Below are 27,773 nucleotides of genomic sequence, written 5' to 3'. Positions count from 1 at the left end.
CAGTTTTTTAAATCTTTTTAAAACAGACCTTTGAGGCTGTTTCAGGGGTATTCCAACATTCAGGTGAGATACTTCCTAAATGTTAACAAACCAGATGAGTAACATGTTTCTGGCGAGAAAAGCAGTAGGGTCTTTGGGAATCTAAGAACTACGCAAAGAATTAGAAAGAAAGCAAGAAGAGAACTCTAGGTTAAGAGGAAGTGGTAAAAACAAGAAGCAACAGGATGAGGCTGGGTCAGAAGCTTTCTAGACATGCCAAGCCACACGGTGCAATTGTCATACAAGGAACATCCTATTTCCCTCCAAATTAATTCTCCTAAAATGAAAGTGTCTAGCCAGACTGGTTACTGGATATCATTTCTTAAGAAGATTTAAAAAGTGAACCCAGGAATGTCTATCCATTATAAGATGAATTACTTCTGTCATTACCACCAAAATCTATGGATCAATTACTATATATATTCAGGTACTACTTCACCTTTATTAAGACCTCAGACCTTCTGAGTTTAGCTTCAGTGTTCCTTCTACAACATTAAGTTCTTCAACAAGGGCATGTTTTATTTCTGAATATGTCCCTTAATCTCACACAAGAAACACTAGGAAACAACTTATATTGAGTTACAGGGCCTGTTAGTAAAAATCTGTCTGATCTGAAAAGAGAGCTTGTACAATTTTACTGTGTAAATTTACTCACCAAATGTCGAAACTCCACTGAGAGACTCCCATTGGAAGATTCTTCGATGGACATGGCTTTGACATGAGTTCCACAAAGGACAAATCTTCGATTACTAGAGAGGAAATCTTAGCTATTTACATGATCATAGGTAAATTATATTTATGAGAACAGCAACAAAGTTCTAAAGTAAGTGTCTTACCTTAGAGTTGAAACATTCCTGTAAAACCAAGAAGATTCTTTAAAATAAGCCATTTAATAGACCTAGTAGAAACTTTCTGTGATACTTTAGACTCAGAGGATAATGTTATAAACCTTTAAAGACTTTATAGTAAAATATTAAAAATAGATCTTCCTTGAAGTTTGGTTGAATGTTCGAACTTCAAAGTCAAATATCCAAGGCACATTGATATGTAATGTTAGAGAAGTAAATTTAAAAGTTTGAAATTATTCAATAAAATAAGGACAATTCTTTTTTTAAAGTCTTACATTTTTATGTTTCAAAATTAAATTAGATACTTACTTGTCAATTGATGCTTTGACTTTTACCTGATAGTTTAGTTCTGGCAATTTTATCAGTAGTCTGGAAAGACATAAAGAATCAGACTCCTGGTCAATATGCCTTACCTTCTTGCACAACTATAGCAAAAAATACAACTGGACTACAAAACAAATATCATGCAGAACTGTCATAAAATTGAGCTATGTGGAAATCTGACAACCAAGAATTTAAAGAAGCCACATTTTTCCAAACTGGTAGGAGGGGTAGAGATGCAGAGATGGGAACAAGAGGTCCCACATCCACATGTGGAGGATGAAAATTGGGAGGGATACCTTGGGAAAAAAGGATCCCAGCCTTAGATCAGACCACCCAGCCCAGGATTCCAGCACCAGGAAGATAAGTCCCCATAACTTGTGGCTATAAAAACCAGTGGGGACTGGAGCAGAAGAAGAAACTGGGATTCTCAAAAGACTCCTCTTAAAGGGCCCACAATGGACTTAGGACTCTTACAGACCCACATGATCTGGGATTCAGCACCAAAGCAACAGCTGGAAGGGCAATAGAGCAGTGACATGGGTTGCCCCACCCTGGCGGTTACCTAATGCTCTACCCCACACAACTTAACAGGTGAGCTTTTCTTTTTTTTTAATTTTTAATATATTTTATTGATTATACCATTACAGTTGTTCTATTCCCCCTTCATTCCCCTCCACCCGCACACTCCCTCCCCCACCATTCTCCCCCCCTTAGTTTATAAACACTTGTCTCAAGTTCTTTAGATTCTGTATGTCCCCTACTATTCTTGCCCTCCCCCCTATCTATTTTCTACCTACCATCTATGCTATTTTCTGTACCTTCTCTCCACTTCTCTTCCTCCCACTCCCCTGTTGCTAACCCTCCATGTGTTCTTCATTTCTATGGTTCCTCTCCTGATCTAGCTGTCCTCTTGGTTTGCTTTTGTTTTAGGTGTGGTTGTTAATAACTGTGAGTTTGCTGTCCTTTCACTGTTCATATTTTTCATCTTCTTTTTCTTATATAAGTCCCTTTAACATTTCATATAATAAGGGCTTGGTGATGATGAACTCCTTGAACTTGACCTTATCTGAGAAGCACTTTATCTGTCCTTCCATTCTAAATGAAAGCTTTGCTGGATAAAGCAATCTTGGCTGTAGGTCTTTGGATTTCATGACTTGGAATACTTCTTTCCAGCCCCTTCTTGCCTGTAAGGTCTCTTTTGAGAAATCCGCTGACAGTCTGATGGGTACTCCTTTGTAGGTGACTGTCCCCTTATCCCTTGCTGCTTCTAGGATTCTCTCCTTCATTTTAGTCTTGGCTAATGTAATTATGATGTGCCTTGGTGTGTTCCTTCTTGGGTCCAACTTCTTTGGCACTCTCTGAGCTTCCTGGATTTCCTGGAAGTCTATTTCCTTTGCCAGACTGGGGAAGTTCTCCTTTATTATTTGTTCAAATAAGTTTTCCACTCGTGGCTGTTTCTTTCCCCCTTCTGGTACCCCTATAATCCGGATGTTGGAACGTTTAAAGATGTCCTGGAGGTTCCTAAGCCTCTCCTCATTTTTTTGAAGTCTCATTTCTTCATTCCTTTCTGGTGGGATGTTTCGTTCTTCCTTCTGGTCCATTCCATTGATCTGAGTCCCAGTTTCCTTTCCATCACTATTGGTTTCCTGTGCATCTCCCTTCATTTCAATTAGTTTAGCCTTCATATGTTCCTCTAATTTGTGACTATAATCAACCAGTTCTGTGAGCATGATGATAAACAGTGTCTTGAACTGTGCTTCTGAGAGGCTGGCAATCTCTTGGTCGCTTAGAGTTTTTTGCTCTGGGATTTTGAGTTCTTCTTCCGCCATCTTTTGGGCTGTTCGTGCCTGTTCCATAGCAGGATCGGAGCCCTAGGTATTCACCACAGCTGGGCAACTCAGTTGCTGGGTTGTGAAGCTGTATGTGGGGGCGGAGTCAAAGAGGAGCAATGGCGTCCCGTCTGCCATTTCCCGCCGCGGCCCCCACAGGTGCGGCAGCTGCCACCGTCACCGGGCCCATGCGTTTTGTCCCACTGCACGTGAGTGTGCCACCGCTGTCAGCCCTCGCCCCCTGGGGCCTGCGTGGTCCGTCTCACTGTGCGCGAATGTGCGACCACGGTCAGTCTGCCCCGCACCCCAACTGGGTCCGGGCCACTTGCGCACCTAGGTTGGAGGACCTGTCCTGCCCGACCCTGCTCGCTGCTGGCTCCGCCCCTCTTACCATCCCGGTTGAATGGTTAGTTGTCGGACTTCCATATAATTCAATTTTCTGTTCTTTGGTTGTGTCTTTGTTCTCCAAACCTTTGTTGTATTCAAACTTGGTTGTGGGAGAAGGCACAGTGTTTCCACCTATGCCTCCATCTTGGCGGAAGTCCCTTAACAGGTGAGCTTTTCTATAATAGGCCACACTACTAAGACAGGGATTCAAAGCAGCTCTACCTAACACACAAAGAAACAAACACAAGGAGGCTGCCAAAATGAGGAGACAAAGGAATATGGCCCAAATGAGAGAACAGAACAAAATTCCAGAAAAAGAAATAAATGAAATGGAAAGAAGCAACCTATCAGATACACAGTTCAAAATACTGTTTATCAGGATGCACCAGGAACTCACTGAATACTTCAGCAGCATACAAAAGTTGCAGGTAGAAATGAAGGTTGCGTTGAGCGAGATAAAAATCTACAGGGAACTAACAGTGAAGGGGATGAAGCTGAGAATCACATCAACAATTTGTAATACAAGGAAGCAAAAAGTATTCAATCAGAAGGAACAAGGAAGAAAAAGAATTTAAAAAAAAAAAACAAGGTTAGGCTTAGGAACCTCTGAGATATCTTGAAAGGTACCAACATAGGGGTACCAACATAGGGGTGCCAGGAGAAGAGAAAGAGCAAGAAATTGAAAAATGATTTGAAAAAATAATGAAAGAAAACTTCCCTAATTTGGTGGAGGAAATAGAGATATAAGTGCAGGAAGCACAGAGAGTTCCAAGGAGGATCATACCAAGACACATCATAATTAAAATGCCAAAGGTTAAAGACAAAAAGAGAATCTTAAAAGCTGCAAGAGAGAAGCTGATAGTTACTTACAAAGGAGTTTCCATCAGACTCTCAGCTAATTTCTCAAAAGAAACTTTGCTGGCAAGAAGGAACTGGCAAAGAAGTATTCAAAGTGATAAAAAGCAAGGACCTTCAACCTGGATTACTCTACCCAGCAAAGCTATAATTTAGAATTGAAGGACAGATAAAGTGTTCCCAGACAACATAAAACTAAAGGAGTTCATCATCACCAAGCCATTATAATCATATAAAATGCTAAGATAAATTATATAAGAAAAAGAAGAAGATCAAAACAATGAACATTAAAATGGCAATAAATTCACAACTATCAATAATTGACTCCAAATAACAAACTAAGCAGAACAGGAACAGAATCATAAATATGAAGATCATTTGGAGGGTTATCAGTTGGGAGGAGGAAGAGGGAGTATGGGGGGAAGGTGCAAGGATCAAGAAATACAAATTTATAGGTACAAAATAGACAGGGGGATGTTAAGAACAGTATAGGTAATGGGGTAGTCTAAGAACTTATATGCATGACCCATGAACATGAACTAGGGCAGGGAGGATTGCTAGAGGAAATGGGGGTACTGGGTGCGGGGCAAAGGGAAGAAATTAGGACAACTATAATGGCACAATCAATAAAATATATTTTTAAAAAGAAAGATTAAAACTCAATAAAAAAACAAAATAAAAGTGGAATTCCAATAGTGGAATGTGATTAGGGACCCTATCATGGAACCCCTAAATCACCATCAACTTTCCTGGGGTGAACTAATGATTCACAATTTAAAACTCTGGGGCCCTGGGCGTTGAAGCAGGATGAAAATCTTGGAAAGTTCAACCTCAAACTCATTATTTTAAGAGTCATTATGGAAAACTACATATTTTGGTTGTTGATGCTAATGGAAATGATCAAATACATAGACAAAGCAACAATGACACAAAAGTCCTATGTTTTTAGATCAGGTATATGGTAAATCTAATAAGCTAGTTGCTGGGTAATCACAGGGGAAGAATGTGCCACTGTATTTCCTGCTTAGGCTATTTGAAGCCTTCCCTGACCAGGGAAGTCTCCAGTGTATCTTCCTTGCTCCACGTGCTTGTGAAAAAGACCCTGGAAGTCATTATCTCCTTAGTCTTATTCTCTTGCAATCCTGCTTTCCTTTGCTTCTGCTGTTCCCTCAAGGTCCTTCCTCACAGTGACCACAAGGCATTCTCTAGTCTCTGCAGCCTTCCCTCAAGTCAATCTTTTCAGCATATAATTCCATGATGCCCAATCTTGTGTGATTCATGCTTTCATCCTAAATCCTTTATGCACTCATCTTCATTGTCATACTCTGCCAACAGAGACCCTCATCTTAAGATTTCTGTATTTCCCACAGTTTAGCGGTGGGCAAGCAGGAGGCATTCAATAAAGAATAATTGAAGGAAAGGCACAATAAGAGAAATTAGTCTAAATCACAGAGTGGCTTTGGCTCCATAAACCCATGAAATGGTAGAAAACATTCTGCCTACCTTAGCTTTACCGTGAACTGAATGAGAGTTTTAAGTACCATCGGCCTCTGGGGGTGGGTTGGCATGCATGGCTGTCGTTCAACCACAAATGAACTAGAGTAAAAGGAAGTAAGCATGTCACTTGCAAATACTGAAAATATCGACAGGCTAAAAACCACAGAGGAACAGGATGCTGTCCCCTTACAAGGACCAAACTCCCTACATTTAGAAGACAGCCAACCCCCCATTAAAACCCAGATATTTCCAAAGACTTCTTATTAATAATTGCCAGGGGATGGGAAAATGTTTAAAGATTGCCTCTAAGTAACAATAGTAATTAATTCTTAATTGTTATAACAGAGTCAAGAATAAAAGTTCCTGTCTATTTTTATTATACTAAACATAAAATACAAAGTTAATTTTATGACATTTTTGAACTAGATATTAGGATTTCTGGTACATACCAGAATTTTTTTCTTTATATAAACATAAACATGTTCTCTGCCCTTCATTTCTTAGATATGTACTTAAAAAATCCTTGAAATCTTCTCTTCCAAGTGTTGAAAAATGAACTTTAGGTGGGTGATGTGCTTGGCTCATGGAAAACTCAGTCAGTTGATGGGGGAAATATGGATGAATAATAGTAAAGAGGAGAAATGTTTCTGGAACTCTCTGGAGCTTTAATTCAGTTTACCCTGAAGCTCCTTGTTTAGTTCCCTACCACTCCTCACCTTAGCACCAAAACTCCAGTTAGGGTGTTCCTATAACCATGAAGCTGCCATGAGACATTTAAATAGATAACACTTATTTTTTAAAGATTTTATTTATTTATTTTTTAAAGAGAGGAGAAGGCAGGGAGAAAGAGAGGGAGAGAAACATCAATGTGTGGGTGCCTTTTGCACACCCCCAACTGGGGACCTGGCCTGCAAACCAAGCATGTGACCTGACTGGGAATCGAACCAGTGACCCTTTGGTTTGCAGGCTGGCACTCAATTCACTGAGCCACAGCGGCCAGGGTGATAACACTTACTTCTTAAAAAGGTTGTAGATCAAGAAGGTGACTCTTTCTAGCAGGTGTGGTCTTTGCACAGGGATGGGATCACCTTCATATGTCATTTTGGTAGATTGCTCCTCTAATTTTTCCAATTGTCTTTTGAGTTGGAACAGACTTTCTGCCAATAGTGTGAAGCTGTTAAACAGCAAATGAAAATCACATATAGTTTTTTCACTTAGTCTACCATTTTAACTATTCACTATATGTAGCCAATATTAAAATATTAAACTAAATTAATCACTGAATTCCATTAAAGATTAGTGACAGTTCATTATCTTTTCCTTAATCCATTTTTCTCTGAGATGCATGACACAATGTTAAATATTTTGAATGTTTTCTAATTTATACCTTTAGTTACAGAAAAATCCCTTTTAAATATCCTTTGTTTAACATAGAGAAGTCTGTCAAACATATAGATGTTGAGAATTTGGCACTCACTGAAGAACAAAGAAAGAGAAAATTTTAAACTTTAAAAATACATAGTAGGAAGAATGTTATGGGTAAAAATCCTAAAGAAAAAAATATAAAACAAACATGTTTTTTATAACCCTAGGTATTAGGCTAGGACTTATCAATGGACATCTCTGGAGACAGGTATCTGCTAGGAGTTTTCCTCACTGTGTGGTGATCTCAGCTCAGAAATGCAAGTGCGAGGTTGGACCGAAAGTCTAAGGAAGGGGAGATGTAAATGTTGGAGACCGGAAGGGTCTCCAATTATAGAGGAGGCAGAATGTCTCGACAGACTTGGTAAGTCCATTTGGTCTTGATAGCAGCTCTTCCAACTAAAAAGTTTATTGCCCACGTAACACTGTGGAAAGAACTGTCAACCCCCACCTCCCCCCAACACTGAATTTGGTATGAGCATCATTTTATTGCTCCCTTTGTTGTTTATCTTGTTTTCATAACAACAGAGTACAGTAAGGTTAGAGAAACAATGTTTCTCCTTAAGGAAAATCAATAGTTTTTTTGTTTAAATTATATTCTCAAATTTTCCTTTCAATCAGATAGTTTTATTTGTGCATTGATGAGGGGGAAAACCCATCAACATTTTTTTCTAATACAAAGGATTGGCTCTAAATATGATCGTGTGTGTGCATACTTAGACAGCAGATGCCATGTTGTATTAGCCCTTTGAGATTTTTCATTTAGATACAAAAATAAATTGCTTTGTTGAAAACACAGACCAATGTTTAATTCTGACATCTTAAGATACACCTTTAAAAACTGAGACATCTTTTCAAGCTTTTGAAGCTACTGTTTCTTATGTTTTTAAAGTAAGTATATTTATTGCTGGCTTCAAAAATTCATGTCTTTTAAGACTGGTATATAAGAAAATTAAGCAATTCTTATGCATTTTAGTTTTGCAGTCAGGCACTCCTTCCACTGAGCCACACCAGCCAGGGCCTTATGCATTGTATAGCTCTCTATAGAGGCTTTCTTTTTCTCTCCAAAAGAATAAAAGAACATGTGTACAATTATATCTATTTGTTTTCAACTATAGACTTCCCTCCTGCTAATAAACCGTTAATGAGCTTAAGGAATTAACATTCTAGTCTAAGTCTGCGTTCTCTGGCTTTGAAGTTCTGTACTTCCTGTGGTTTTCACTAGAAACTGAAGTCAATGGTTTTACCAGTTCTGGAGCTGGTCGAGCCCATTATGGAGTGGACCGCCGATGCAGGCAACTTGCTGCCGCCTCTTCCAGTCTTGGAGCTCTTCTATTAGCATACTAGTCATTAACAAGTCTGTTTCATTTACTATTTGTGTCATCTTACTGAGGGCTTCCTAAAAACAGAGATGACTACTGAAAAGATTTGTAGGAGACACAATCTGAGTCACTTATAACTGAACCTATAAAACAATTGGTCTGGCCTAGGAGATAAAGGCGTGCTTAAAATTTCGACCAGATATTTTACCAAATACCATGTTCTATTTGCCATACCACTGCCTTTTCGAAAATTAAGTTGTTGTAATCAAATGATGAAGAGAAAAGCATGGTCACAGTTAATATCCTCTTAATATCTCAAAATATTCTCATACTATCATTGAATTTATAACTCCTGTGAGGATATTGAATCTTGCAGTCATAAAGCCATATATCTGCTTTTTAAAAAGATACCTGTAAGTTGAATTTATATTCTTATAAATGTGTTTATGTATTTATTTAAAAATTTAGCGACTAAAATTTGAGTCTTTCTGTATTAGTTTTTATTAGTACTTTATCTGGGTTTTGGGAGGCATAGTGGAGACACATAATTGTTAAAGGTCCAGGAATTAGAAGATGTGAATTCCTACCCTGGTTTTGCCACAAACTATGTGAATTTGGATTTAACTTTGCTGGAATCTATGCGATCAGATGAATAGGCTAAATAATTTCCAAGATTCCTTCTCTCCTTAAAATCTTATTCCTAAAGTTGAATAAGATAACATGCATAAAACATAGTGTACATTTATTATGCATAAAACATTAAGTTTTTCTTAGATTAATGATCTGCTTGTTTAAAGTCTGATATATAAACTTGTTTAAGTTTATAACTTAGGGTAAAATAAATTTTATATTTATTTGTCCTCACACAAATTCCTGCATAAAAATGGAGCTGAACATTTAGAAATAAAGTATTGATTTATCAGTGACTGGTTAAATTTCAGTCGCATTGAATTTCCAGGAGAGATAGAAAATAAAATAGAGATGTTTCCCCTCTTTTAAAATATTTCATTGAGCCAGGAAAAAATTCTTCCTTTCCTCGGGAGAAGGTTAGATTGAAAAATTCAGTTGTCAATAAACTATCCTAAAATCTAGGAGATTGCTTAACAAAATGCCATTTTTTTAGCATAGACACTAGAACACTTATTTTTCCCCCAAAATTTTGGTAATCTTCGAGGAATATTTTAATTATACATATGGAGTAGAATCCATCTCAGCATATTAAGTACAGCAACTAAAAGAGTTATGTGTGAAATAGTGGCAAATAAAAATTGGGTGAAATGATTACCTTGACATTAATGGTAGCTACAATAAATGTACCACATAAGGAAGATAAACAGACTCTAGAGAGTGCCAGCTTTGTAAACTCAGAAGCATGGCAAACAATGTGGACTCTTCCTAGAAACATGATCATTTGTTCATTCACCATAAATGGAAGAAATAAAACCCAAGAGCTTGATTCTTTTTGGTAGAACTAGCTATAGGAAAATAGGTGAAAGGCCAAGTTAAAGTTCTTTACTAACCTTTCTCTTGAAGTCAAGGCTGTTGAGCATTTCTTGTAGAGTCAAAACTTCTTGACTCATTAGGGCATTGTTCTTGTCACCCTGGTCTACCAAGGAAAAGAGATCAGATTTAGAGTCCTCTCCAAGACAAAGCTCTCCATCCTGAAAACCAAGTTGGCTGCAGCCCACCCTCTTGAAATGCAAGGGCCCAAATAGTGTCACGAGAGATGAACTTGGTAGTAAGTCTGTTCTTTTTGCCAGAAGGATTATATCCAAGTGTTCCAGAGAGGAGCTCTCTATTTTACAGACCCTGAGAGAAGACTATTCTTCATACCATGTTTCTTTTGGGGTGGGGAGAGAGAAGATTTAAAAAGGTTTTTGCAATGGATTCCTTATTACAATGAGAGACCTCTACATTGGATAATAATCCAGGTTGCCTGGCTTAAGTAGGAAAGAAAGGGACCTCTCTTTGTGCCCATGATTAAATAAATCATATTTAACTCCTCCTGATGCTCTACCTTATACCCAGTAGTTACAGGAAATTGCCTGGTGGAGTTAGGGTTTTACCTACTTGCTCTTGTGAACTAATAACAAAGACTAAAGCCTTTGCTTTTCCTTTTTCTTTGCAAAATAGGTTACCTTCACAGTAAAACTAAAAGTGGGAAAGAGTTGCAAATCTTAAAAAAGGATCTCTGGCTGAAGAAAAAAATGATTTATCCTCTTTAATGGGAGATGTACAATAAAAATTGTATTATTTAATTTAAACATTAAGCTTTATTGGGATATAGCAAGTGACAATTTCTATAACCACTCATGTCTATGAAAAGTAAATGTTGGGAATGCTGATCTGACTTGTGTAACTGAAAAAGGGGCACCAGAACAACATTGTACCAAATTTCTCTATAAATTGGCACTGATGTGCAGGAAGTCATTTCAGGTTGCTTTAATTCACAAACTCACTAGCTCCTAAATCCTCACCTGCAGCAGAATCTTGCTTATATACCATTTTATCAACTCAAAATTTCCTTAGCTAATACTTTCCCATCTTCACTAGCAAGAATAGAACTTGTTTTCCAGGCATCTTTCATTTTATTTCACTTATAGCCAACAAAATAAATACTTGATTTAAGTGATAAAATGATTATTTTTACCCTTCATAATGCTCATGGAGCACTGAAAGAAATTAAATTAGCTCTAACTGCAGTATATTAAGTTCAAAGTAACTTTATTGTTTGATGTATTTTGTTATATTCTAATTTTCAAAATTGATAGTTTGCATATGAAATTTGCCACAAGGCTGCTTTCAATGAACTGTAATGCTTGATAAAATTTGCAGTTGTTCTAAATTGTTTAAGCATTGTGGACCCCTTTGATAACCTGATGAAACTACATTTGTGTCACTTCTTCTGAGAAAAAAATTCTATAATACATACAAACAATTATAAACATTTTAAATAACACTTCATAGAAATTAAGACATCCTGAAGACGCCAGAAGAACATGTCACTCCTCAGCTATTCCAGGAAAAACAAGTTTCCTAATATCCTCTCTTTTAAATCTTAGACAAAAAGGTGAGCAGTTGAACACAGTCATCCATACTGCCTTCCAGATACATTTTAAATTAATCTTTCGGCAGTTAAAGATGATTCTTTAAGTGAAAGATTATATCCAACTTGTTTTTAATTTATTTAAAAATAATTTTAGAATTTTAAAAAGCTACAAAAATAATGGAGTTGCCATATATCCTTCATTCAGCTTCCACTGTCTTACATAAGCATAGTACAATTATCAAAGCCAGTAAATTAATATTGATACAATCCCTATTAACTAATCTAGACCTAATTAGAATTTCTCCAATTGTCCCACTAATTGCAACACACTTTATTTAAAAGATCCACTATTACTTATAAATCTTGAATCTATCAAACTCTCATTCTTCCTTCCATTTCTTTTATTTAAAATTTTTAAATTATTGTTGTTCAAGTACAGTTGTCTCCATTTCCACCCCACCATGGACCCTGCCCCACCCATCCCCACTTCCTTCCCTTAAACCTACCCCTTTTGGCTTTGTCCATGTGTCCTTTATACATGTTCTTTGATGGGCCCTCCCCTATTTCCCTCCATTAACCCTCTCCCCCCTCCCCTCTGGTTACTGTCAGTTTGTTCTTTATTTCAATGTTTCTGGTTATATTTTGCATGCTTGTTTGCTTTGTAGATTAGGTTCCGCCACATGCAAAAAATTAAACTTCTTCCGTTTCTAAAAAAAAAACCCACCTAACTGTAAACAACTGAAATGTTTAACCATAAAGAGATAGTCAAATAAATCAGTATCTTTACATTTTGACATTTATATAATTATTGAAATGATCTTTTGGAGATTTTTTTATGATATAAAGGAATTTAAAACTTTAAATTTAAATTTAAAACTTTAAAATGCAATTACAAAACTGTATACAAGATCATCTCAATATTTTGCAAATAAATACGTATTTAAACATTTAGAAAAAATTAAAAGGAAATATTCTACCATTTTGACAGTGTTTATCTGTAGACAGTGGAATTTTGTGTGATTTTTAATATTTCACTGTTTTTGTTTATTTTACAAATTTCCTACAGTGGGTCACATTTCTACTTTATAATTTTTTTATTTTTATTTTTTTAATTTAATTTATTTATCCTTAGAGGGTAAGGGAAGGAGAGAGGGAGAGAAACATCAATGTGTGGTTGCCCTTCATGTGTCCCCTGCTGGGAACTGGCCCGCAACCCAGGCATGTGCCCTGACTGGGAATCGAACCGCAATCCTTTGGTTCACAGGTCCGTGCTCAATCCACTGAGCTATACCAGCCAGGGCATCTACTTTATAATTTAAAAATTATATTTAAAAACCTCACCTAGGGATGATATTACTAATTTCTTGATCATATTAGCAAGTATTATTATTCTTTTTAATTGTGATAATGATATTTTACTTCTATAGGAAAATGTACTTAGTTTTCAGAGCTGCATGCCAAAGTAGCAATGCTTTCTCAACAGCTTAATCGTGTACTTGGAATTGGGTTTGTTAAAAAAAAAAAATACACACACACACACAGAAAAGGAGGAAGCAAAATAAATGCTCTTCTCCTGAACCCTTCCTTCAAAAAAAACCCCAAAAACTCAGAGAAGTAGATGAATTCATCGAGTCTGTCAGTAAGGAAGAAGCCTTAGTCATGTTGCTTTTGTGTCCCAATGTAGAATTACAGATGAAACAAAAACTTACCCATCGTCTGAATTGTTTTATATCTGTAGTCAAATTCATCTTGTAAGTCTTCTAAATATTTGGTGTCTTGTTCTGTTATCTTTTTACAAAAGAAAACATATACTCTCAGTTGTTACAATTAAGCATCTCAATAAAACATCATCGATATTTCGAAATATACTGGTTTGTATTTCCAGTTTCCAGTAATATCCTAGACTAACTATACTTACATAGAACCCACATTTATAAAAAGCTAATTCCTGTAAAAGTTTAATAAAACTCGGAGAACCAGACTGAATTTGCTTCTCCATTTTCTCTGCCTAATTGGAAATCTTTCAGCATCTTACCTCTTGTTTGTCAATTAGTTCCAAATGATGCTACTAATATCATTTTTAGTTGAGAATACGAATACTTTTTCCTTTTAGTTCCATATAATTCTGTGTTAGTGTACCAATTATCAGTTTGCTTCAAGTGTCCTTTTTAATCTGCTGCAGTTTATGACAATTCAGTGTAATTTTTGTTTCTTCTCTACTTCTTAAAAAAATCTGTGCTTCCTCTGTCTCTTGTTTTGACCTCTGAGATTTTCACTTTTCTCCAAACCTGCTGATGATTTTTGCTCAGACATAACAGGCATTTAGTGTTGAGATCTAGGCTAAAGGTTTTTCATGTATTATCTCCTGCAGTCCTCACAACAATCCTATGAAGGTGGTTATCCTCACTTGTACAGATGAAGACACAGAGGTTTAGAGATGTGAGGTAACTTACTCGCCTGAGGCCGCATGGCTCCCCAGTAGTGGAGTGTGGTGGTGGGTAGACTCAGTCTCCAGTAATTGAAGTTAAAATGATTCCCCGTAAGAAATATTTTCTAACACGAGCAGAGTGCTTCAAAGACATTTATCTTATTAACAAATTGCTCCATGATTTCTATAGGCACTAACTTGGAGCACATAGGAGGAAGATAGCTGTATGGGCACAATAGCTAGGCTTTCTAGGCATCTGTAAGATCACTCACCTGAACACTATTTTTAATGGCCGCCACTTTGTGCTCCACATTCCTCTGTCTTTCTGAAACTGAAGAACTTTGTAAGGATTTCTCCAGAGGTCCCTGGGAAAAGAATGTCTTGAAATTTCAATGAGGTTGAAAAAACAGGTTTATGATGAATGTAGTATATGTAGTATACTTTGAATTGAGGTTTGGATCAATGTGATATGAAATACTCTACAGCCATTAAAAATCATGGGGTAGAAAAACATTTAATGCCATGTAGGTAGTGTCAAATTGTTAAAAATAGAGACAATGATAAAAATATCATATATTTATGATCTCCATGGCTTATACATATATTTATAAATATATGGATATATGCATAGACATATATATATTCAAGTGTATGTGATTGGAAGAATATACACCAAAATGTTATAAGTATGTTATCTATGAATAGTGAAAGTATACATGATTTTATAGTTATTTTTCTTAATTTGCTATAATAGACCTATATTACTTTATAAATTCTATAGAACTAATACACATAATTTAAAAATTCGTATAGTGAAACTACATTGGTAGACTTAAATTTAGAATTAGAATGGAATTCAGATGAATCTGACAGCATGAGAATTATTTCTACACTAGAACAAAGGGAGTTTATTAAAGAATATATAAAAATGTTAGCCTCATTAAATAGAAAGGCTAACTAGCTTCTCCAAGCACCATTTTGTGGCCCCTCTAAGAACCCGGCATTGAATGTGTTCCTTTGATATGAATTTACATAGACATCTAGAATAAGAGTTAGAGATATCAGCATCCTCTTTACATTATTATTGGGTGGGGAACTATGATTAGAAAGGTTGGTGACGTGGCTAAAATCCACAGCGAATCAGCAGTGGCACCTCATGTGGAACCCATGTTCTTGACAGTTGATCAAGTGTTCTTTCAACTACTCCACAGTCTTCAGATTGTAAAAGTTTTATAAAATTCCCTCATGCTCATTTAGCCTCTGTTACTGTCTACCTCTTTGAAATTTCTAAACCAGTTCTTTTGTGGCAGCATGTGGTTCTGGTAGATTATCTGCAGAGTGACTTTGATTAGCATCTATTTAAATAAGCTAATGTCACTAGTTTAATTGATATCCAACACTTGAAGGGAACACACACACATATACGCACGAAAATGATGAGAGATAAGAGGGATACAAAAAAGACAGTTTAGAATATAAGTATGAGAATATAACATATTAGTAATAGTATCTTAATTTTATCCCAAAGCACTGAATCAAACTATATTTACTTTATAAACTTACTATACTTCAGATTTCAAGTTAAATAAAAATAACACCATGTTCTTTTTTCATCTAAAAATAAGAATAGTACATTTTTAAAACTTCATACTTCTCTCAAAATGACGATAACCTGATAACTAAACCTAAGAACTTTTAAATAGTTAAAAATTATTCTTGGACCTTCAAAAATAAATATTGTGGTGTGATTTACTAAATTACAGAAGATGTCACTTGGAAAATTGTGTATTGATATACTCTTTTCATAAAGATTATTCATTAAAGATTTCATTGATTCCTCTACTTGTCTTTAATGGAAGTTCTGAATTCATTCAGAATAGTGGGGTAAAATATAATCTAAAATGTGGAAGAGCAAATTATATTCAAGCAATTAACAAGCAAGTATTTATGGAGCTTCTGTAAGACAAAATTACTGCTTGTGAAGTTCGTACTGGCGGGGTAGGCAATCAGGAGCTACTGAAGGGGTTTGAGCAAGATCACTCCCTGAGGGTAAATATGCTGAGGAAGCAGGGTCCAAATGGTAGGAATTCAGCTAGGAAGTAGTTACGATGTTATTGAACCAATGTTGTAAGACCATGGGCCAGAGTGTGACCAGGGGAAATAGAAAAAAAATGTAGAGATAAAATTCTAGAAACAAAGTTTGGAAAAACTTGATAATTATCTCAATAAAGATGCAGAGAAGCCCTGTGGTTCAGTGGGTTGAGCATTCTCCTGCAAACCGAAGAGTTGTTGGTTCAATTCCCAATTCTCAGTCAAGGCACGTGCCTGCGGTGTGGGCCACATCCCTGCTGTGGGTGGGCAGGAGGAAACGGATGTTTCTCTCTCTCTTTCTCCCTCCCTTTCCCTCTCTCTCAAAATAAATAAATAAAATCTTTTCTTTTTAAGGGAAAAAAAGAAGCAGAGAAAGGATCATACTCAAAGACCCATAGACCTTGATTACAAGTGAATGGAGGGTAGTGCCACCAGTAACACCAATAGAAGAAGCTGGTTTGCAAGACAAGAATTTCTGTTTGAAAAAAAAATGAGCTCCAGGTCATAACAAGATTACAAGTTTAGAACACATTACCTGAATGGGCATGTTGGCTGCAGCCAATATTCTCCTCTCTTCCCTTAAACAATTTGAAATAACCACAGCTACGTGCATTGGATTTCCATGAAATTTTCCCTGAAAAAAAAGTGAGTAGAAACAACATAAAAGCCTAAATATATACATTTTAAGGAAACATTACTGCTTGCAAATCAAAAATGATCTCCCAATAAATATGGGAAATTATTTGGGTTATTTTCCAATAATCTTTTATAAAAACACAGAAACTTATCTTGTGAATGTAGACTCCTGTGGGGCATACTGCTCTGACTTCAAAAAACATTTTATTTTCAGGCTTAGGATCAGGTTTAGGTAAAAAAAAAAACCAAAACTACTTACTATGGACCATGTTGGTCCCAGCTATGCGCTGGTTAACTATGTGCTTCATGGTGTGCTTAAAGCATTTCTTTTGGCCCTTGTGTGGTGGTTTTCATGTTGACTAGCTCAGGGATGTGGTGCAAATTGAAATATTCTAATCCCTTCAAGGGAAGGCTGTGTTACCCAGTTACCCTCGTGTCCACCACTGAGTGTCTCAAGCACTCACTTACCTTACCTGCCAGGCCCCTGTAGGTGTCTGTGTTTTCTGGGTTTATGAGACTAATTTGAACAACGCCATCATTGCAGTCATAGCATCAACTTTCTTTGTTATCAGACCTTTCCAAGGCAGGATTAACAGAAAGCAGAATAAATGTAGACAAATGCATTTATTTAGTTTCCCTCTGCTTTCCTCTCTGAAGAGGATGCTAATTATCCATGAAATGGTGAAAAGGTCAATGGCAGAAAAGAAAACAAAAACAATCTATAAAGTGAAAAATTAGCAGTTAATCAAAAGTAGATTATACAGACTAGTAAACCAAACAGCCTTTCTAGACAAGAAAAGAGGTTATTGGTTGTGAACATTTTTGTGGCTGTGGCTGCTGTCACAATTTTACTAGATGATGTGTGCTAATTAGCACTTCCATTTGTGAAACTACCGTAAACAACAAGGAATTGAGTTTCTGCTCTTCCATATTCTATGACCTTCAAAACTCTCCTCAACACCCCCCTTAAATCAAAAAACTCCCAAAGAGGGGAAAAACATGAATTGACAGAAGCTCATTAAGTAAATAAATTAAAATGATCCTACTTATAAGCAGGGACACCAAATTTGTTATTCCTGTATGCTGAGAATTTCAGGTTCATTCTAATTAGAATTGGTTCCTGTTGTTAATTTTCACACTCACTGATTTTTTTCCATATTCCTTCCAAGAATCACCATCTGGTCTTTGTTTTTCTCACCGTTACAGTTCTTTTTTTGTTAATCATTTAGATACTATCTTTCAATATTTCTCAGCTCCACTGTGTACACTTTGTCATTTTTCTTTCCTACTTAAATTTCTACCTTTCCTTTCAGATTCAGTTGCTCCCCATGTCTTGTAAGGCTAAACAAAGAATCACCATGGTTTTCATCTGGGCTATCTTTTCACTTGCATTTTTCCTAACTTAGTCCCTCACTTAAATGATTTGAGAAAAAACATCTTAGAAAAAAACTGATCACTACAGATTCAAAACCAAATTAGCACTTTTTATTTTTGTAAGCATCAAAGATGCACTCATGGTCACTTTTCACTAGTTAATATGTATACCTTACACAAAAAAGAGCAACAATACAACAGAAAACAAAAACAAAAAACATTCCTGAGTAAGTGTTGGTAGAAGGAGGGAAGGAAGAGAAATTACCCGTTTTCTATTGTGATACGAGTGTTATACATATCTTCTACTCTGTAGCTTATCTTTTCACTATCTCACAGGGTCAATGAGTAGAACTTTTTAACTTTAATGAAGTCAAATTCATCTCTTTATGGCTAGTGTTTGTCATGATTTAAGGAATCTTCCCTTAACCTGCAGTCATGGAGGTTTTTATCCCCTACATTATCTTTTTAAGCCTTTATAGTTTTGCCTTTAATTTTAATTGCCTGGAAGCTTGATAATAATGAGAGTTCCCTTTCACTTTTTTCTAGATGAATACTCAGTTCCAACAATATTTGTTGAACATTCTGTTCTTTCATCACACTCTGCTCGACCGACCCTGTTATAAATCAGGTGTCTACATATGGCTGGGTTTGCACTGAAACCCATTTCATCTTATGGTTCTGGCTATCTTTTCTCTATTAGCAAACTGCCTCACTTACTAGTGCTTATAACAGGTTTGATGTCAGTAGAATAAGTTTTGTTTGCATTTCCGTATAAATTTTAGAATCAGCTTGTCAAGCTATATACACACTCACAATTATGTTGAAAATTTGAATGGCAATACATTTTTAGATACATTTAGGAGACTTGGCATCTTTACAATTGTGTTCTGATTCATTTTTTATGTTTTCTTTAATGTTGCTCTATGAAGCATTGTAATTTTCAGCAGAGATCTTACATATTTTGACAGGTTTATTTCTATGTAGTTTGTAGCTTTGATAATGAAGTAAATGGCATCTTTCTTGTTTTTGCTGGTGCGTAGAAATAGATTTGACTTTTACATACTGATTTTGCATTTAGCAACTTTTCTAAACTCTTATTAATTTAATAATGTATTTATAGTATCTCTTATAATTCTAAAATTTATTTGTAAATTCTTTTGGATTTTTTGCATCTAGAAATCATAGTATATACATGATTTTATAAATACTGATACATTTTTCTTCCTTTTCTTTTTAAAATATATTTTATTAATTATGCTATTACAGTTGTCCCATTTCCCCCCTTCATTCCCCTCCACCCTGCACACCCTCTTCCACCCACATTCCCCCCTTTAGTTCATGTCCATGTGTCATAAGTTCTTTAGCTTCTACATTTCCCATACTATGTTTGCCCCACCCTGTCTATTTTCTCCCTGCCGTCTATGCTATTTATTCTCTATACCTTTCCCCCTCCCTTTTCATCCCACTCCCCTGTTGCTAATCCTCCATGTGGTCTCCATTTCTGTGGTTCTGTTCCTGTTCTGATTGTTTGCTTGGCTTGCTTTTGTTTTAGGTGTGGCTGTTAATAACTATGAGTTTGCTGTCCTTTTACTATTCATATTTTTAACTCCTTTTTCTTAGATAAGTCCCTTTAACATTCATGTAAGTGCTTGATGAAGATGAACTCCTTGAACTTGACCTTATCTAGGAAGCACTTTATCTGCTCTTTATTTTAAATGAAAGCTTTGCTGGATAGAGCAATCTTGGATGTAGGTTCTTGCATTTCATGACTTGGAATACTTCTTTCCAGCCCCTTCTTGCCTGTAAGGTCTCTTTTGAGAAATCAGCTGATAGTATGATGGGAACTCCTTTGTAGGTGACTGTCCCCTTATCTCTTGCTGCTTCTAGAATTCTCTCCTTCATTTTAATCTTGGGTAATGTAATTATGATGTGCCTTGGTGTGTTCCTCCTTGGGTCCACCTTCTTTGGGACTCTCTGAGCTTCCTGGACTTCCTGGAAGTCTATTGCCTTTGCCAGATTGGGGAAGTTCTTCATTATTATTTGTTCAAATAAGATTTCTACTTGTCGCTCTTGCTCTTCTCCTTCTGGTATCCCTATAATTTGGATGTTGGAATGTTTAAAGACGCCCTGGAGGTTCCTAAGCCTCTCCTCATTTTTTTGAATTCTTGTTTCTTCATTCTTTTCTATTTGGTTGTTTCTTTCTTCCTTCTGGTCCACTCCATTGATTTGAGTCCCAGTTTTCTTTCCATCACTATTGGTTCCCTGTGCATTTCCCTTCATTTCACTTAGTGTAGCCTTCATTTTTTCATCTAATTTGAGACCAAAATTAACCAATTCTTTGAGCATCCTGATCACCAGTGCTTTGAACTGTGCATCTGATAGGTTGGCTGTCTCTTGGTCACTTGAAAGTATTGGCTCTGGGGCTTTGATTTGTTCTTGCCTTTGAGCCTTTTTTTTTTTTTGTCTGGTCATGCCGTGAGGGGCAGAGCCTTAAGTGTTCTGGGTTGGGGGGGGTGACCCATTTGCTAGGTTGTGACCCTGTATGTGGAGGTGGGGTCAGAGAGGGAATAATGGGGCTTTTGGCGCCTTTTCAATGATCTATTTCCATGAGGATTTCACCTTTGTCCTACAGACTTATGTAAAAATGCATTGGTGGTTTGGTCTGGGTGAGGGGTGGAGGGATCAAGCAAAAAAAAAAGAGAAAGAACTCATGAATACAGACAACAATATGGTGATTGAGGTGAGGAGAAGGGTGAATGGAGGTGGAAGAGGGTATGGAGGGGATAAATAGTAATAGAAAAAATACAATAAAATAACAATTTTAAAATGGGTTATTGCATAAAAAAGAAAGAAATGTATTGGTTAATCCCCAAACATACAGATTTTCTATTTATCTTTTGCTTACTGATTTTTTATAGATTTAAAAATTATAATCAGAATTGATGTTCCGAATAACTTCAGTCACTTAAAATTTGTTGAGATTTGCTTTGTGGCTCAGCATATGGACCTTTTGTAAATAAATGTTCCATGTGAATTTGTAAAGAATATGAATTCTGCAGTTGTTGGGTCAAATGTCTTACACAGCTTCATTAACCCAAGTTGGTTAATTCAGTTGTTTAAATTTCTCAGTCCTTGCTGATTTTTCCATATTAATTTTATCAATTATTGAAAGAGGTATGTTAAAATTTATTTTGTGAATTTTCTTTTTGTAGTTCTGTCAAAAACCTTCAGGCTTGTTGCATATTACTAATGAGTCAAAGCTTTCATTGCTACAAACTGACCTGTATCTCTTTTTGCCTTGGGGCAAAAATGTAAACTAGGACATTATTTTTTATAACTTAGAATTTTATTTTATCCGTATTAAAAGAATTCTTTTGATTTATCTCAACATACAGATATTTAAAATCACATCAATATTATGCATATAAAAGGGTGAACATACATGAAATAAATTGGTTAATGTGTGGGAGCCCGCCAGGCCGCAGGGGACCAAGGACAGAGTCCTCCACTGTGAAAATGGTGGAGGAACTTAGTTTCTGGTCCCTGGAGCTGGCGGGTATCTTGACATTTTCCGGACCTTCTCGTTCTCAGCCTTGAAGGAAAGAACAAGATCTTGGCATATGCGTCATGTTCCAAGGAAGTGATAGTAATGAGGACACTATTATCTTCGGGCTAATGTTCTCAGGATATGAGAACATCTTGCCCTCTTGATAACTTTCGGGAGTGTACGAACTTTTGTAAAACAACATTGTTCCCATTTCCTCGCGGCCTTGCTTCAGGCCACTGCAGTTTTGTATATAAAACAGTAGTTCCTTGAATAAAGTTGCCATTTGCCAGCAGAGCTTATGGTCCTCTCCATTCTTTCAGTCCCTCGCCTCACCTCGTGACCACCCTTGCTGCAGCGGGCTGCGGCATTAATGTATTTCTAAAACATCTTCACACACACTAGTTAGAATTCAACTTCTCTAAATTTAAATTATTAGCATCTATATTCTAAAAATAAAATAATGTCTTCTGAGCCATCAAGAATGTTGATGAGGTAACATTTATTTAAAGTGTGTACAACTACTGTCTCCATTTTTGTAAGTTTTGATGATGGTACTTTCTTTTCTTTTTTTTGTTTCCTTTTTAAAAAAATTATTGTTCAATTACAGTTGTCCCCATTTTCCCCCATTGATGTCCCCTGCCTACTTTCTTGATCTCACCAAAAGTTCTCAATAGAGAGTTTTTAGACAATAACCAAGGCTCACATTCCTTCTGTAAATCATCATTAATGGTTTGTTGTCTAAAGCTTTGAGGGGTTGTAGTAACCTAATCATGCCATAATAATTAACAATCACTTCACTACACTTTCAGGTGAAATTGTTAGTTAACTATTCAGATACATGTCTATGAAAATAGCTGAGCACTAGATTATATCCTGGGTTCCCAGTTATCTATTCTGGAACACTTCTAACCAGTTAGTCCTCTGTCAGCCTAACCATCATTCATAATGCTTTGGTTCATTCCCAATAACCAAGAAGTTCTTCTTCTTAGACATTGTTTTACACTTTAAATTCAATGGGGTGGTAACCAGAAATTGGCAGTTAGGCATAAAATCACCCAAATACATACCTGTGATCCCTTTAAAGACCCTTTTGCATTGACAGTATAATCTCAAGTCTGGTCAGAGAAAACCAACCTCACCCCCACCCTCAGTAATGCTTATTTAATTAAATACATATTTTAGTAAGTTTCAATGGTATCATGTTGGAAGTTAAATGCAGTCTGTTCAAAATCAGCAGGAAGTTTGGGGTAAATGGATGTTGTTCGTCTTAATGATACCCCTGCACACTACAAAATTTGTTTACTCCAGCTTTCCATTGTTCTGAGATTTAATTCATCTATTGTGAGGAATTTGGTGATTTCTTTTGCCACTGTTGCTTTGTGTATGATATAGGCATTTCTTCTGCATGAATCTCAGTAATGAAAGATAATATAACTTCTGCTTGTCAGCGTCTTTCTTCCTTCTTACATCCTAAAATGCACTTTATTGTTGTTTTCCAAGACAATATGGAAGTCAGGATTATCCATCTAGTGACAAATAATTTGCTTAATATCAAATTTGTACCCTGCTGATTTGTTTCCATTCCATTCTGCACACATGATAACTATTTCTTTCAATCATAGTGTTATATTGATGACACTTTAAACAGCAATTAAACTCAACATGTGCTGTGCTGACAGCGTACATAATTCAAGTGAAGTGACAACAACATGAATAGCTATGACCCGATTTTACATCACTGGCAATGACAATAACATTGTGCTTGCCACCTGACAATGGAATGCTACTGAGTATAAGATGCTAAGAGATGCTATTATGTATAAGATGCAATTTGATTTTAGAGATGTTAAAATGTGGGGGGGAAAGATGTCTTGAAATCAAAGAATATACTGTTTTAATCTTTTTTGCTGCTTTATGCTAAATTCCTTGGCTTTCCTTAAAAATCCTTTTCTAATTTAAATTCCCCTTTCAAGTAATTTCTAAATTTGACTTGTCACTAAAGAGTGACTAGTTCATCTGCTTTTTTCCTTTCAAGTGATTGTAGGAGTACCAGTCAGAGGTAAAAGACACGAGAAAGCTTGCTTAAAATAATCCCCTCTGTTCAGGTGGCACAGAATCTGAATTTTCACAACTAGACAATTGCTCCTTTGAGTTCTTTTTCCAAGGATCCCCTTTAAAATGCAAACACATGAGGGAGACTGAACACTACATTTAATTAATTTCTTCTGCACTGTGAAAGATTTACCAGATGTTATTCTCTGGCTGCAATGACTTAGCAACTGTAAGAGGAGAGTAATGGGTCCCAGGACAAACAAATGCAGAGGTTTCAGCAGAGCCTTGAAAGAGAGCAGCAATAATAACCAAGGAGGCTGTGGGAGTCTGAAGAAACATGTAGCCAACAACTATTCTGAGCTTGGGTTCCTCCAGGAGCTAACCCTGAGACAAGGATTCTAGTGAAGAAGTGTGACTGGGAGTTGACTTCCAAAAAGACATGGTTATTGGAGTGGGTAAGTGAGTCAAGGAAGAGGAGGCAGGCAGTAAAAGGTGTATTATCAAGCTATTCTGGTAACCAGTGTAGACATGCGATTTAGACTTATCTATCCAAGGGCTTTGGGAAGTGGAGCATTTTTACGGCTCTTGCCATAATTAACCCTGAAGCAAAAAGATGCAGATGCTGGCACTTATCAGTCCACCTGATTAAAACGATGAGGCTCAGGGGGATGTAGTCAGGGCACTCCCTGGGCCTGCTCTATACCCGCTCTTTCCTAACCTCTGCTTTAGACATTTTGGACTTTTCCTCTTGAAATTACCTGCAGCCATACTGCACTCTAATGCTGATATTTCTTCTTTTACAGTATCTCTGGAATATGAAGCAGTTGTCTCCAATCACATAGTAAACTGTTTCATGTGTTCACTGGCAATCTATAATTCACTGCACAGTTCAGGTTGCCAACTACTAGCTCTCTCCCCAAACACTGCCGTTAGATAATCTGTATCCTTGCCCCTCGCCAGCGTCAGATGCACTGGCCAGTTTCTACATGACAACATAATCTCAGTTTCAGCCTCTTATTATTTCCTTCTCTTTGTTCTGAACACACAATTTTTCTTAATGGTTCTTTTTTTTGCCCAATGTTTCCTCACTAGAATCATAAGTGAATTAAAAAAAAACACATTACATTGACAAGTGTATCTAGTTGTCTTAGGCCGACTTAGATATAGAACGGTTAGCCTAATAGATTTAAAGAACAATTATCTTTTATAATAATTAAATCTACAATGAGATACCACTACATATCTATTAGCAAGGCTAAAATTTGAAACATTGACAACACCTGGCCTGAGGATGCAAAGCAACAGGGACTTTTGTGGTACAGGCACTGTGGAAGATAGTTTAGCAGTTTCTTAGAAAGCTAAAGCTATTCTCATCATACAATCCAGCAGTCACACTCCCAGGTACTTAACCAAGTGAATCAAAAGCTTGTGTCCACACAAAAAACCAGCTCACAAAAGTTTATAGAAACTTATTCATAATTATTAAAAGAAGCCACCAAGATGTCCTTCAGTAGGTGAATACATAAACAAACTGTAATACATCTATAGAATTGAGTATTATCTAGTAATAAAAAGAAATAAGATATCAAGCTACACAAATACATGGAGAAAAATACAAAAGATATTTCTAAGTGAAAGAAGTCAATCTGCAAAAGCTACATATTGTAAGACAAGACTATGGAGACAGTAAAAAAAACCAGCAGTTGCCAGGAGTTTTGGGGGGAGAGAAAGAGATAAATAGTGGAGCACAGGGGATTTTTAGGGCAGTGAAAATACTCTGTATGATACTGTAGTGGTGGGTATATGACAGCATGCATTTGTTAAAACCCGAAGAACTGCATTAACACAAAGAGTGAGCTCTAATGTAAACTACCAATTTTATTTAGTAATAATGTATTTTTGACTCATCAGTTATAACTAATGTACCACCCTAGTCTAAGATGTTAATAGTAGGGGAAACTCTGGCGGGGGAGGGGAGAGACTAAGGTATATAAGAATTCTCTGTACTTTCCACTTAATTTTTCTGTAAACCTGAGAATGCTCTAAAAATACCAAGCCTATTTTTATTTTTTAAGTATATTTTATTGATTACACTATTTTGGTTGTCCCTTTTTTATTTGCCCCTTTATCCCTTTCTGCACTACATCTCCCCTCTCACCATCATTCCCCTCCCCCTGTAGTTCATGTCCATGGGCTGTACATACAGGTCTTTGGCTTCTCCACTGCCCACACTATTCTTAACCTCCCCTTGTCTATTTTGTACCTACTAATTATGCTTCTTGTTCCCTGTACCTTTTCCCCCATTCTCGCCTTTCCCCCTCCCCACTGATAACCCTCCATGTGATCTCCATGTCTGTGATTCTTTTCCTGTTCCAGTTGTTTGCTTAGTTTGCTAAGCTTGCTAAATAAAAGCTTTGCTGGACAGAGTTATCTTGGATGTGAATCTTTGCCTCTCAGGACTTCAAATACTTCTTCCCAGCCCCTTATTGCCTGGAAGGTCGTCTGTCTCACTCCTCAGTGGTTCCTCCCAGCTTATCTGCACACAAATGGGGGACTGCCTGGTCCACTGCCTTGCCGTGCGCCCTCTCCGGCCCTCTTATCAGTCTGGATGAATGTTTCTTCTTCAACTTCTTGGTTGTTGGGCTTACATACGGTTTGATTTTCCTGCAGTTCTGGTTGTTTTTTGTTTTTAAATTTTTTGTCATTCTTTTGGTTGTCTGAGGAGGCAAAGTGTATCTACCTATGCCTCCATCTTGGCCAGAAGTGAAAAATCAAGCCTATTTTTAAAAATTGTCTTGCTGAAGTCACAGTTCTGACATATCATTATACTATTCCTTTTGCCAAGAATGAATAAACTCAAATGAATAGAACTCCTTCTCTTGTTCAGTAAGCATTAAATTCTTTCAATACCATAAAGGTTTTCTTAATAAAAATGATTAATCCCCTATTTATGTTACTAATATATACTTACCTTAAAACAAACTAGCTAAAAAATTAGCTACAGGCATATATAGCTTTTTTAAATTTCTTAAATTTAAAAGAAAGTAGCTCTTAAATCATCGAGTATGTCTTCTACAAATTCCGAGTATGTTTCTTGAGCCATGCATGTTTGCTGCCTGTGAAATTTTAACTCATCCTGGACAATTACTCCGTGAATCACTGTTATGTAAAGTCAGGGGACTTGGGCTTGTGGCTGTTGCTGCAAGATCTTAGGCAAGTCACTTCTCAACCTTCATTACTTTATTTCCCTGTTAGTTATTTGAAAAAATAATACTTGTCATTCATCATAGAGTTATTGTGAGGGGCATGCCAGACACTTGAGAAAGAGCTTTGTAACTTGTAAAGCCCTGTATATAAACATTAGGAGTTTTCTTATGTTGCCTCAGGGGGATGTTCGGAGAATTTAAGTCTTGTAAATAATAAATCAATAACTACAGAAAATAAGAAGCTTCCTATTAGTTTCACAGAAATGACCAAAACTAATTATAAAGCCAATGAAGACTGACTTGTGTTCCTGGAAATATATTTACATGAATAGAAAAGAAACTCCAGAGAAAAGAAGACTATGCATTCAGGGTTTTCGAAACATTAGACAATAGGGACTTTCCTGGCATTTCTCTAGGACCAACTCTCACAGGCGCACCCACATATACCAAAAGCTGCTTTGAATAAAAAATTAACACACAGAAGCTAGTGATTAGAAATAATTATACAGTGCTTTCACCCGAGCATAATTCATGTAATCTTTGGGGGGAAACAATCAACACTGTACTCTGTATGCATAGAGAAAAGACCTGGGAGGTGATGTGTCAGAATCTCATGAATGGTCATCCTTGGGGAAATGGGATTGGGGGGATGGGCACTCACACTTTTACCTCAATTCTTTGTTATTGTTTGGACTTTAAAAATAACTAAGGATGTGTTACTTTGAGGGTTAGAACTAAACAAGATGTGATAAATTAAACTTACATACTCCGTATTAGGTCTTTCTCTTTGCTTGATTCAAGCAGAGGTTTTTGTAAAAGATGTTGGCTTTAAGCAGTTGTAGTTTAGGTGAAAAGAGGGAAAAACAG

General features: G+C 36.5%; 1 protein-coding gene across 1 annotated transcript in view; it reads right to left on the bottom strand.

Annotated features, from left to right (window-relative positions):
* STAT4 (signal transducer and activator of transcription 4) overlaps positions 1-27,773 on the bottom strand; it is a 99,239-nt gene that overhangs the window by 23,753 nt on the left and 47,713 nt on the right. The window contains exons 4-13 of the mRNA XM_037043741.1: positions 16,627-16,725; positions 14,273-14,365; positions 13,282-13,360; positions 10,044-10,129; positions 8,449-8,600; positions 6,795-6,953; positions 5,786-5,878; positions 1,197-1,256; positions 876-893; positions 695-788 (exon numbers count right to left, since the gene is read on the bottom strand). Coding sequence (XP_036899636.1) covers positions 695-788; positions 876-893; positions 1,197-1,256; positions 5,786-5,878; positions 6,795-6,953; positions 8,449-8,600; positions 10,044-10,129; positions 13,282-13,360; positions 14,273-14,365; positions 16,627-16,725 — 933 coding nt within the window. The remainder of the gene's footprint in view (positions 1-694; positions 789-875; positions 894-1,196; positions 1,257-5,785; positions 5,879-6,794; positions 6,954-8,448; positions 8,601-10,043; positions 10,130-13,281; positions 13,361-14,272; positions 14,366-16,626; positions 16,726-27,773) is intronic.

Source organism: Sturnira hondurensis, unplaced genomic scaffold (assembly GCF_014824575.4).
Source record: "Sturnira hondurensis isolate 20B ecotype Veracruz unplaced genomic scaffold, ASM1482457v3 Scaffold0004136, whole genome shotgun sequence".
NCBI lineage: Eukaryota > Metazoa > Chordata > Mammalia > Chiroptera > Phyllostomidae > Sturnira > Sturnira hondurensis.
Note: the sequence above shows the minus strand (reverse complement) of the source record. Positions and strands in the feature narration are given on the sequence as shown.